This window comes from Globicephala melas, chromosome 15 (assembly GCF_963455315.2).
Source record: "Globicephala melas chromosome 15, mGloMel1.2, whole genome shotgun sequence".
Taxonomy (NCBI): Eukaryota; Metazoa; Chordata; class Mammalia; order Artiodactyla; family Delphinidae; genus Globicephala; species Globicephala melas.
The window spans coordinates 82,642,353-82,655,883 of NC_083328.1; the positions used below are offsets into that span (position 1 = coordinate 82,642,353).

Consider the following 13,531-nt stretch of genomic DNA (forward strand, 5'->3'; position numbering starts at 1 on the left):
AGTCCTCTCGAATGCCTGCTGTTATTTATATTTTAACAGGTAAAAGCCATTACCTACGAGCTACTTAACGAAAAGTAACTACACTGGAAGGTGAAAATCTATAGAATTTTGTCATTAGATCAGAGTAAAAAAAAAACAGGATAAAATTTTGTTTAGAAATCTTTTTATCATTAGGGTATTCTTATACTTTTCAGAACAAGTATAATTTTCAGAAGTTATACAAGGCAACTTATTATTAAGTATCATTATTTAGCAATGGTTTGTTTAGTTGAAATGTTATTTTAATTGTAAAAACCATCTCCGGTTACAAAAAATAATCAAAAACCTTATTGGCTTTAACTTGCTTTTACAAATGTCCTAAGAAGTCGCAAGCTAAACAATATTTTAAATAGAAAAACAATAATTTTCAAATAGCCTGGTATACTATTTTTGTGGTTTAGGTACATGTATTAATTGGTTTCTTTTGTAGGAAACCTGACTAGAAGTTTATCACTTTAAGTACTGTGAAATAAAGGCAAGAGCTCATCACCTTTTAACAAAAATATTCTGTATGCAACAATTCCCAGTATCAAAGGTATTCTTATTTAACGGTTGATAATTAATTGCCTGCTACAAAATACAAAACAACACAACATTTACTGGATTGTTTTCCAGATTGCAGCTGCCCACTGGCATCCAAAGCAAGGATTTCCCATAAATAAAAGCTGCAAAGCAATTCACATACTGGTTAGTTTAGGTCAATGCTTTTTTTTCACCCTATTATTCTTTTTTCTTCTCCACCGCCCCCATCCCCTGCAGTGACACAGTATTATTTAAAAACATTAAGTCCCTGGGATTTATGCTTCAGATCAAGACATCATTCGAGTAATTTCAAATGATGTACAGCTCTTCACGTAAAAAAGATGTTTTGTGGTCACAGTTACTTCAAAAAGGAATTATATTCAAATAACCTGACATATCATGCTTTAGCAATTACAGAACCACAATTTTGACACATGGCAATTGATAAGTTAGGCAAATGTGAAATGCTAAAAGATGTGAACAGCTGTTCTTCTGTTTAAGTTTAGAGTAGTGCAAAATTCTGGTAATGACTTTACTTTTTCAGTTAACATAACCAGCCCACAACACAGCATACTAAGTCATAAAGTACAGATCCAAGGAAGGTAATACATTTACTAAGTTACAAAACTTTGGCAAATCAATACAGTACTCTTTAACACAATAAAATATATTTTCGTTGGAGTCAGTTATTACTTTCATGATAATTTTTACTCCAAAAATGTTGAGTACCAAATTAAAACACTGTGATTTTTCATGGTGGTTTATAGCAGAGCAAGTTATTTTATACAATTAATGTCTTTTTAAAACTATACAGTTTCTCCTTTAAAAGTGAGTTCCCTCATGCAAGTTCTCCAAGTTTATTGCAGGGCAGTGGTGGGTATGTAAGAGGTGGCTCTGCTTGGTTCTGGGGTTGGTCCAAAGACAGGTAGAGTTCCAATGCATGAAAAGCTTTAAAACTCTACCTTAAGGAGGTTTGATCAGCCAATACCAATTTTCAAGTACTTTTCAAAAATTGTTACATTTTTACATAAATACTGGAATCCTCAAAATCAGACAGTCATTTCAGACAACACTAATTTCAGCCAATCCCTTTGATTTAGAAACACTGCACCTCTTTGTTTTGATCAAGTCACACAGTCCTTCTTCAGCTTATTAAAAAAACAATTCTACCGAAAATATAGTTGTATTTTTTAAATAACAAATAAATATACTGCCAGCTTGTAGAGACCTGGGGAACTGGGTGTTATCAACTTTCATTATCATTTCTCCACAAATGCTGCTGCTGCCATTGGTGTCCTTATGCTCCCTCTTGCCGAAGCCGTCAATTCCTCAATTTCAGCATTTAATTTATGTATTACCCACTCCATTGCTTCTCGGCCCTTAAAAAAAAATCCAACATGTTTATTCTTACCAAGTGAGAGCAAAGGCACCTGTCAAACAAACGGCACATCAGGAAGTAACAAGAAGCGGTACAAGCGTAACTAAACCTCACCAGGACAGGTTGTTTTTACCTTTGCTTTTTTTTCTCTAACGTTATTTACCAAATATCAAATGCCTTGAGAAACTGGCTTGATCTATATACTGATTTTAATTTATATTTTTGCAAAAGATGTTCTCGAATCTACAATTAAATGACAGTGGTGTTTTACTTATTTATGATTAGAATGGTTCCCCTTTCGGGGTGAGGTCAAACTCCTTTTTTTTCTTTTTATGTCCATATTTTAAACCAAAATCCTGTATGAGGCTCTGAAGGCTCTGGTCCCTGACTTCCACTTCAACCACTCTCTTGGACCCTATGCAGTTCCTTGAGGGACAGAACAGGAGCATTTCCTGCTTCCGGTCTCAGGGCCTCCTTTGCACACGCAGCTCCTCTGCCTGGAATGCTTCCTAGCAGGCCCCTCACGGCCTACCCACCCCTCATTCAGAACTCAGCAGAAACATCACTTACTGAACACTCATTAAACACTGTCATACCTTTCTGTACTTTTCCTTTCCTAATGACGTTTTGTATGATTAATGTCGCCTTCCTCTTAGTTCCACGAGGGCAGGGACCACGTTTGTTTTGCTCCCCGCTGTATCCCCAGTCTAGCCTAGCACTCTGCCTGACACAGAGAAGGCATCTATGAATATCTTTTGACTGCTGAACGATTATATTAAACATGTGTTATAAAACAGTACATTAGGCATCTCTTTCTCTGAACTTACTTTATTTTAAATCATTCTCAATCAGGCAAAAATTAGTTGGGGGGCAGTGGAGAAAAATCTCACTGTTTTCACGTATAAAGCACAGACGTATATCCATTTATCTATATCTATAATCTGTAGTATTAAACAATTTCATGGGGTGGGGGTAATTAGGGGAAAAATATCTACAGAGGACCTGGGCGTGAAGGGAGCTAATGAAAAAAAGGTTGGGAATCTATGCTTTCAACAGTGACGCATTGCTACATGGCTCCCCCACTTCCCCCATGCTGGGCCCAGGGCTACAGTCTTCCCATATTATCTCATTCACTCTTCGCACCCAACCCTGTAAGGTGGGTGATTAATCTACACTTCGCAGACAGGAAACTGAAGCAGAGAGAGGTTCGCTTAATTAATCGCCCAAGGTGAAAGGCTGGTCAGAGTTACAGCTGGCACGTGAAGGCAGGTGGGCTGGACCCCAGAGCCCGTGCCAGCAACTGCCCACATCACCTCGCACTGCAGTGGCTCAGAGTCAGCTCACAAGGACAGCGCTTCCAAGAAACAAGACCCAGGAGTAAGAGCAAGCAGGGAGGGGCTTCCCTGGTGGTCCAGTGGTTAAGACTCCACGCTTCCACCGCAGGGGGTGTGGGGAACTGAGATGCTGCAAGCCTGCGCTGCACCCCCCAAAGAAAAAACAGAAAACAAAACAAAGAGCAAGCGGGGAGCAGCCTTACTTACTTTATTGGCATTTGACGATATCGTGCTTGCCATCAGGCCTTCGAGGTAACTGCCGAGACTGACCCCTTTCACGGTAATTATGGCTTCTTGAGTCAAAACAGTTCTGGAACAAAACACATTTACACAGCTTCAGGATGACCTAATTTTCATTTTTCAAAGAAATATTTGATTAAAAAATTAAAACACACTGTAAAATAGGTTTGTTAAAATATTTTTCACTTACTTTTCTGGGTCTTGAGGATGTGGTTTGTATATAAGTCTCTCATCTACTGAAACCATATTTGTAAATGAAATCTATAGAATTAAAAAAAAAGTCAAATCATCTTGGAAACCAAAAATATTTCCAAAATTAATTCACAAACCAAAACCTTGCTAGCTAAATATACAAAACAGCAGCAAGTAAACCACTTTGATATTAGTGTAAAAAGAAGTTTTCACTATTCATTGCTTCCTTTTTATTAAAAAAATAATACATTTGACAAAAGCATCATAATAGTAATAACATGCACACGATGCCAAGTGCACTTTACTGAGTGCCGTCTCCTAGAAATAACAGGCAGGCTCCTTAGAGCGCTGAGGCTAAGCGCAAACAGGCAGAGACGATGCAGCATCTCAGTACTGATTTCCTAAGCCAGGCTGAAGAGCATACATTCATTTGTGTACCAACTACAAAAGAGAGGAAAAAACGAAGCCAAACAGTTTAAAATTAAAACAGAAGGGAGTCCAGACTTACATTAGTAGATTTAAGTTCCATTGTTTTCTCTACGGGATCCACTACAGAATGTTCTTGCACATATGTTTTGGTTCTTGCTGCACCAATAAGCTAAGTAAAACGTTCAGAATTAGTAATCAGAGGAAGAAGGATTTCTTAACAAGTGTATCAATATTTTATTTGAAGGTAAAAATGTGTTAATATTTTGAACCAAAAATCTGTTTTCATAAAAAACATGAGAAAGCAACAAAGGTCAGAAAGGAGGCCCGTTTAATGGTAAGAGGACTTCATACACCACGAAGGAGATGAGACGCCCAAGACACAAGCAGAGGCGATTAGCAACCAGCCCGCGGAGAGCGAACGGAGTACAAGGCAGGACTCGGCAGCTGCCGAGGTTGAGGGTGGAACAGTGAGCCTGAACATTCGGGAAGCAGGGCATGTAGAGAAAGGAGAGGTTTGGAGTGTCTGTCAGTGTTTTCCTAGCGCAGCCCAAGGGAGAGGACGCAGTGGCTCCGGTCTCCAGACAGAAAACCAGCCACCTCACGACGAAGATAACACAGCACATCCAGGGTCATTCCCTGTGCTCCGACCCCAAGCCAATCCCAGCCGTGCTCATTTCTGCGTCCGCACCATCTAGTGCAGTGGTGTGTGCAATGGAAGCAAATTGTTGGAAAATGTGTACTTTACTTTTCTGAGGTGGCCCACTTTCTAGAAAAAGAATCTCTACAGACAACTGGGTCCACTTATACCAGGGTTCTCTCCCATCACGATAAACTGGCAGCCCACTTTCTTGCTGGTTAAACTGGCTCACTAAAGCCTGCTCCCTTGCAAGGGCATAGAATTGCTTTTAAACGTACAGGTAGAAGCAACAGATCTTGGAACAAACACGGCAGCAGCAAAGTGAGACCATGCTCCTCACTTAACAGGCGCGGCCACCACTGACCACAGCAACTGTCAGCTAACAACCAGCACCAGACCACTGCTTCCACATCTTAAGTTGCTGGCAAAGTAGGAAAAGCAGAATAAAACTTTTAGATTGCAGAGCATTAGCTGGCTTCCTTCAGGAGGTTTTATCGGGTGCCTTCATGAAGACTGTAATAATATTTCCAATTCATTATACACTCATAACTCAAGTTTATTATAATACAATTTGAACTGATGCAAAAATGACATTCAGAATCGGCTCCCACAACCTATTTGAAATTATAATGTGGTTTTGAAAACTTCTCTACAGCAGTCACATTGCTTCAGGAATAAAGACACACTTACAGATTTCACAATAGAAGGCAGTCCCCACTCTGTGCTGAGAAGTCTATGGCTGTGCAACTTTCCAGAGAGATCTACGTGTCTGTCCAATACATCAACTCCAACCACACTTGGGTTCATAGGGTTTGGGTATTTCTGCATTGCAGCTGTTGTAACAGTTTCCCATGGGTGGCTGCCGACAGGAATAAAAAAATCAAACATTAAAAAATACGCATATAAATGAAACCATTCTTATAACCCATCCAATTAGTCTTTACAATTAAACTTTACTTAATTTACCTAGGGAAGACTACTTTCTGAAACGCTGACTGAAAGATGATTTGGGGAGGCTCCGTCTGCATTTTGAACATGTGCAGATTTCAGTATGTTTTCAGCACACAGGTGATGCGGCAGAGCTGGCGCCCAGGTTAAAATAGCCTACAGGGCGCTACAGGGCCGTTCTTCAGTCACCTTGTCCACTTACCAGTGTCCACTCTCACATGTAAGTTTTGTTTCTAAGAATTACTGATTCATAAAAATGTGTTTTACAATTATGTTCTACAGAAACAAACAGCAAAAAATATTATTATACCATTTATTCTTTTGTCTGACCCCACTTCTGTGAAGCCATAAAGAAGTAACAAGAGCAAAAGAACTTATAGGCACTACAAATTCTCATAGGAATTACAAAAAGATCCAAAGCATTACTGATTTAAATATCATAATATTAAACATGTATTCTTCTCTAATAAGGTAATAAAGAATACTGGCCCCTCCAGTCAATCTTTATCCATTACTTTCCTCAAGAGTGATTCTGATTTCTGTTTTGAAAAGGTCACCCAATACAATAAAATGTTTTTTTAAGGTGCTCCTAATGTGCCACTCTCTAATATTCTCTCTTAATAAGCATTTGCTTGCCATCTAGCATCGAGATGGTAATAATACCACGGAACTCGCAGCATCTTTAGAGTCGTCAAAGTGCATGTACTTGGGTGATTCAAAATGCGATGTGCATTTGTTCTCTTCACAACTTATCTGGACAACATGCCTGTACCAAAGACAGCCATTTCAAATGGGCTTCTCATTAACTACAATGAGCCTTAAAAGCGACTGATCTTACACGTCTTCACTGAAAGGAAAGACAAGACCTGGAGACGGTGTTTCAAACTACACTTACCGATAAACCACACAGCATGACTTCTTATTTTTCGAAAAGCAAAACACCAACATTGTAAAGCAATTATACTCCAATAAAGATGTTAAAAAAAACAAAAGCAAAACAAGTAGGCAGTAATCTACTTCAACTTTTCAGAGAACTAAGCCTGACAACTTTTCGTGGACAAAAGGAAAATCTCAGCCTCACTCATTTTGCAAAATCCTGGACAACCAGTAACATTGCTCGCAATGCCCTCACTTTTGCTCTAACGTTACACAGAAATGAGCCCCGTTCTGGTTCTAATCTCAAGCCGTATTCAGCAAACGCTGCAGGTATGTAAGCGGGGCTACTTCATAAAGCTAAACCGTCCCCACAAACAGAAGTGATGGGCCAAGCACTCTCACTGCTACCACGAGGACTATCTAAAATGAGAATCGGATGAACACCTCCCTGTCTCCATCTAGTCATATACCATGGGGAGGTGGCTTCCACGCACTTATCTCTTCCCCCACCTCCTTGAAAAAATTAATAATTGCAAGGCTTCGGGGTGGTTATGCATTATTTCTAAGTCAGTCATTCTCTCCTCTCTGAGCCAACTTGAAAACGTTGACGTTGACTTAGCCTGGACGAAGACTGCTCTATAAAACACGACTAGCTCAAAAATCACAAAGGATGCATATTACAATTAACCATCTTCCAGTAATTCACTTTAACTAAATTAATGAAATCATGTGAAAAGACTTCACACTGCAAGACATTCAAAGATGGCCCCAAAGGACAGTCAGTCAGTAGAACCTGGTCATGCTTGGTGAGCTGTCCAATTTTTTCACCTATAAAACGAGGTGGGGAACACTGTTAACTCCACCGAGGCAGCAACAGTGTCTTGATTTAGTTACCAAAGTGGAACCAATCCGAAGAACAGTGCCTGGCACTTAGAGGGCCTTCATATTTGTTGAAGGAATCAATGAATGACTTCAACTGATGCCAACTACATGCTAGGCCTCAGAAGGAAGCACTGGAAAATCAAAGATGGGAAAGACTCAGAATGATGACTTAGATGTTGTTAGTTAGTAACATCCTTAAGATGGAAAACACAGGGAAAGCATAAAATTTGAGAGGGGAGATAAATGACTTCATTTTCGGGGATGCTGAGTCTGAAGAGCCTGCAGGACATGTGAGTAGAGATACCCTGCTAAGACCTGAAAATAAGGATTTTAAGAAAGACTGGAGCCCAAGGTACAGATCTGGGTGCCAGAAATGTGTGTATCAGCTGGGACCTTGATTAAAAAGTCCACATTATCTGGGGAGAATCAGGATCAGGGCTTCTTCTCCCAGGAAATGCAGAGCATTTATGTGAATATGTCTATTTTCTGCGAGGACAGTCCCAGAGCTTTCATCAAATTTCAGAGAAACGTGCAACAAAAAGAGAAAGACTAATAGTCCCTGATGAAATGCAAGAAGGCCAACAACAGAATTTCACTGAACATTTACACTGAAGGGTAAGAAGAGAGGAAAACATTAAAGAAGAGGGCCAAATGAGTGGGGAGGGGTAGGAAACAAGCTAGGGAGAAGAGTGTAAAGGAAGAAAATTCTAAGGAGTGCCAAGAACTTCTCAAGCATTTAAACCCGGAAGAGAACTGCAAAGAAGAAACCATCCATGATCCCAACGGCTGAAACAGAGTAGTGAAGAATGTGACCTGGTTAAAGAACACTGGAAAGTCTACAAACTTAGGCTCTTTCCCCCAGAAAGATTGTAAACATTAGGGAGAAAAGAAATCTGCCCCGATTCTAACATTCTCTACCTTCCAGGATCCAGTGGACTCCTGCATGTGTCTGATTCACTGAGTGTGTGAAAAGCCTACAACTTGTTTTAAACATTGCCCTGGAAATAAACTAAAACATACTGCCAAGCTAAAAAAATTAAAACAGTGTGGCAACAACAGCCAGACCACTGGGATAGAACAGATAGCTCAGAAATGGATTAAAATATAAATCACAAGCGTCTTAGGAGGAAGGTGGCATTTCAAATGGGTGAGAAGAAAAAAGATTAGTCAATAAAGAGTGATGAGACAAATGATCAACAATTTGTTCAGGCAAAAATGATACAGGCGAATAAATGCATGGTTCTTTTGTACAATGAATCATGGAACCAGAAGGGAATTTAATTCCCAACATCCAACTGGTGTAAGGCCTATTTTCCTTACCAAACATTTCTCCCTAACCAACAGATGTTAATGAACATGGCCTCAAAGACATCTCAGCGCTGTCAGGCCCTGACGACACCTCCGTCGTCGTCTTCCATGTCTCAGACGAAAATGCGTAAACCCAAGGTCACACAGCTTGTTGGAGCCAGTGCTGGACCTTGGACTCCAATTTCAAGGCCGTAAATTCTAACTCCTCAGGTCAACGGGCTGCCGGAAAAGGTCCGCTGTGCGGTCGCCTGAGCTCGCCCTAAGTCCACATTCCGAAGCAAGGAACTCCACCCGAAGATACTGGAGCGACCAGCCTCTCGACAGCCCACGATCCTCGGGGCCACGACTCACAGGTCTCTGCAAGGCCCCATGTGGCAACGGGGCGCCCGTCCCATCCCCAGTGCCGTCAGGGACCTCGTGCTCGACGACGCCCCCGCCCCGCAAAAGAGCGTCCACGGGAGGCAGGCCGCCAGGGCCCCTTCCCCAGCCCCCTCCCGGACGGGTCGTCTCTCCGGGGTACCCATTCCTGGGGCGTCCCCAGGGTCGTGACCTTCGTCCCCGCCCCCAGGACTCCGAGGCGCTCGGGCCCAGCTCCCCCCACCAGGCCCGACGCCTGGAAGCTTCCTGAGGGCCGCCCCGGCCTCGCCGCGACTCCGGGCCCAGCCTGCCCTCCCACCCCGCAGTTACCCCATGCCCCCCGCCGACCTGCCCCCGCCCCAAACGTACTCAAAGACGTGCTCCGAAGTCCAGATCTTCATGATGCCGGCGGCCCGCGCGGTGTCCGGGCGGCGATAGGGCACAGCGAGGCAGAGGAGCCACTCTTGCCCCGGCCCCGCCCCTCAGCCTCCCCGGCGGCCGCCCAATGCGCACGCGCCATCGGGCCCGACGCGAGGGACGTCCCGACGCGCTGCCCCACGCCCTATCCCGGCCTGGGTTTTGCCCCAGCCTTGCGCGCGGCGCAACGAAGCCCCGCCCCTTAGCGCCAGGCGCACCGCGCCGGCGCAGTTCCGAGGGCGACGCTCCAGGCCGCCGGCGCGGGAGCTGTGCTGCGCAGGCGCGGCACGCGACCTGCGGTCCGCCCCCTCGCGGGCGTCGGCGGGAACGCCGACCTCTGGGCAGAGTTGGGCCGGGCCCAGCTGGGTCCTGCGCGCGCCGCCCGCCAGCCCGTCCGCCCGCCTGGCCCGAGCTCGCCTGGCGTTACGAGGACTGTTGACGGATCCAATCGGCCCTCTTACACCGACATCTCCTGTGTGTTCGGGGTTCAGTTGAGCAAATGTTCATGGTGCCACGTTAGAAACTTCCTCCTACCTGCTGTCTCACCCCAGGCTGTGGAGGGTGCATAGTCAACCAGCTAAGCGATCAACCAAGCAAGCAACCAGCCAAGCAGGCAGTCAGCCCTGTGCTCGTGCCACCTGCCCTCCCGGAGGTTTTTGCCCCTCGGCGGGGAGAAGAGACACAGAGTACACCGGAGAAGCTAACATCAGACAGTGCGCTTAGTGCCCAGTGGAGGGTGTAGTTAGGAAGCACGAGTGCTCAATGGAACAGGTGGAAAGCCAGCTGGCCCGGGGTTTACAGGATGGCTCTCAGCTCAGCTGTCAGTGGCCCCCGCCCTTCCTTTATCACCCTTCCTTAGCAGCTCCTCTAAACTTTAGTTCCTCTGACACACATCCTGTTGCATTTTTCTTAGCACTTCTCACTCTTTGAGATCATCCTGTTCATTTGTTTAACTTCCGCTCAAATGTAAGCCCTTGAGGGCAAGGATCTTGCCTGCCTTGCTCAATAATGATTCTCAGTAAGGTCTCAATGGTTATTGAAAAATGAAATAATAATTCTTCGCGGAATGAATGAATTACTGGAATCATACAGCCACTAGACTGTAAGCGCCTGACAGGGAGGGTCTTGCCAGACTTGTCCAGAAAAATCCCCCTGCACCTACATAATCTCTGGGTGTTGCGTAAATGAATGAATGAGAAGGACGTGAGGGGGCAGGATGGCATGGCATGCGGTTTCATCCACATCACGAGATGAACCTCGTCCAGTGGACAAACTGGCCTCGCTTTCAGGACAAGGCCTCTCTCTCTGGTACCCACCACACTCCACAACCTGTACCCCCTAACAGAAAAATTTGCCGTTTTAAATGATGGCTGTGGAGGAAAATTTTTACATCTAGTTACCTAGAAGCTAGTTCGAAGCACTGCCTCATTCTTGTTCTTAGCTCATTTGATTGCTAAAAACAAATAAAAGCCAGGTTAATTTAGGAAGGAGGATAATTATTCAAAATAGCCGAGGCCCTTTATATAAAGAAAGAAAAATTACATTGGACAGGAAGGAAATAATATGCTTGGGTAGTTGCTAAGTGCAGTTTGTGGTACCTAGGACTTTAAAAACAAAACCTACAGTACTTAGAGGGGATTCTTAGGGAGGTAATGCTTTACGGGCTGCTGAGAGAGCCTCAGCCTCGATTACGGAGAAGTTAATGTCATTAGCTTCAATTGAGAAGTTAATGTCGCTGGGTGTTAAAAACACTGGTTCAGGAACCGTCAGCACAGAACAGCCTGTCTCCGCTATTCCCGGAGCTCCGTGAAGCTGTTCACCGTCCAGGATTCCTATTCTGTTTATTTTAGAGAATGTTATTCTGCCCCCTAGTTCAATATTTCTGTTTTTTAAAGTTGTGAAAATGACAGCTACCCCCCCCCCATCCTATATCAGTCTATCGACAGCTTGAGTGGTGGGGATGGGGGCATGGAAGGCTGGAGATCTAGGCCCAACTATCTCTTCTGTGTGTAAGTCATACCACCGACCTTGTACTTGGGTTTGGAGAGCAGGACTTTACATAGATTTTCTCCTGGAGACTCACACAGGAACACACAGAGGAAACAAATGAATGGTTTTTAGATACCTAAGCCTTGTGTCACTGACTGTGCCTTTCACAGAAATAGGCAAGTCATTAGCAGTCATTAGGTGACTGGCTCTTTTTTTTAAAAAAATTATTTATTTATTTGTTCTTATTTTTGGCTGTGTTGGGTCTTGGTTGCTGTGCACGGGCTTTCTCTATTTGCAGAGAGCGGGGGCTACTCTTCGTTGCGGTGCACGGGCTTCTCATTGCTGTGACTTCTCTTGTTGCGGAACCCGGGCTCTCGGCACGCAGGCTTCAGTAGTTGTCGTGCGCGGGCGCACGGGCGAATGGGCTTAGCTGCTCCGCGGCACGTGGGATCTTCCTGGACCAGGGCTTGAACCTGTGTCCCCTGCATCGGCAGGTGGATTCTTAACCACTGAGCCATCAAGGAAGCCCCGGTGACTGGCTGTTATGACACTTACTTACCAGGATGACACACAATCCCCAGAGCCTCACGCCCTTCCCTGTGCCTGGGTTGCGCGTTGGGGAGAATGCAGATGGGATTCCTACCATCGAGAAACTTCAAAACTGGCTGAGGAGCCAAAACACAAGGCGAACAATAACTAGAAGATGAACAAGGTCCTTCCGTGCAGCACAGGGAACTATGTTCCATACCTTGTAATAAACTATAATGGAAAAGACTCTGAAAAAGAATCTATATATAGCTGAATCGCTGCTGTATGCCAGAAACTAACACAACATTGTAAATCAACTATACTTCAATTTAAACAAACACAAAAAACTAGAAGATTTTTAAAGCGGAGGTGGGATGGGGTTAGGTGTTCAGAGCAGAGGCCCATGGCCGTGAAGGCAGCTCCTTCTTAGGAGATGGTGGTGGAGCCTCTTCCCGGGCTGCAGAGCAGGATTTGGCTGAAGGGCCTCCATTAGGGGCTGGGAAGTGAAGAGGCAGCAGGGCCACGTTCGTGGGGCACAGAGACAGGCCTGGCAGGAGAAGCAGATGAAGTTACGTGCCTCAACTTCAGCTGGGCGCCGGCGCCTTTAATTCCCCAAGTCAGTCATTCTCATGCCATCTTCACAATTTGCCCTGTCTTCATACCATCTGTTCCATTATTACCTAAGTTTCTTATATCAGTTTTTTAACAAATACAAAAAAAAATTTTTTTTTTCTCTCCTGATTTTCACTCAACACGTAACTATTAAAGCAAAACAGTAAGCCTGTGGCCTCTCCATCATCTTACATAGACTTCAGGAGTGGGTGTGTCTCATATTGGGGTCAGTTTCCAAGCTTCTTAACTGCTCTTTAACCCTCATCTGTGCTCTTCAAACTCCAAACCGACCTCTTCCTCTGAACCTCTCAGCCATGACCCTTGTCTCTGAATTTACTGTGAGCTTCTTCATCGTTAATCCTCTTCTATATTTCTCTGCACTCAGAGAACACATTCTTCCCAACCTTTTTGCCTTTCCTCCCTTCATTTATTTATTCAAGAAATAGCCACAGATCACCTATTCTAGGCCCTCGCTACAATCATGGAGCTGACACTACACCAGCAGCTCACAATCAGTGGCGACTTCCTCCGAGAAACACATGACAATGTCTGGAGACCTTTACGGTTGTCACAGCTGGGGACGGGGGTGCACCTGGCATCCAGTGGGCAGAGGCTGGGATGCTGCTAAACACTCTACAGGACACAGGACAGAGCCAGTTCCTCACATCAAAAAAGTGCCGGCCCTCAGCGTCAGTAGAAACGCTACTGACATTTCTAAAAGCGTCGTAGAAACGCTGGGCTCAGGCTAACAGGCTCTTAGAATCTGGACTTAGGATCAGACAGGTTTACCTGCCTGGACTCCATCTTTTGTCTTTCCAGTCGCCAACTCACCTGACCTTTACA

General features: G+C 44.4%; 1 protein-coding gene across 1 annotated transcript; it reads right to left on the minus strand.

The window, feature by feature from the left end:
• Positions 1-125: 125 nt before the first annotated feature.
• On the minus strand, positions 126-9,748 carry PRELID3B (PRELI domain containing 3B). Its single transcript, XM_030841491.3, has 6 exons — positions 9,512-9,748; positions 5,462-5,630; positions 4,214-4,303; positions 3,704-3,774; positions 3,481-3,583; positions 126-1,940 (listed from the first exon to the last, which is right to left on the minus strand). Exons 1-6 carry the CDS (start codon positions 9,541-9,543, stop codon positions 1,821-1,823), a joined length of 585 nt encoding a protein of 194 aa, XP_030697351.1. The 5' UTR covers positions 9,544-9,748; the 3' UTR covers positions 126-1,820.
• Positions 9,749-13,531: the final 3,783 nt, after the last annotated feature.

Coding starts and splice junctions, on each gene's coding strand:
- PRELID3B (XM_030841491.3), bottom strand. CDS start 9,543: ATGAAGATCTGGACTTCGGAGCACGTCTTTGA. Junction 4,304..5,461: donor TGCCTTCTATTGTGAAATCT/GTAAGTGTGTCT, acceptor CGTTTTACTTAG/CTTATTGGTGCAGCAAGAAC. Junction 3,584..3,703: donor CATCCTCAAGACCCAGAAAA/GTAAGTGAAAAA, acceptor GTTTTGTTCCAG/AACTGTTTTGACTCAAGAAG.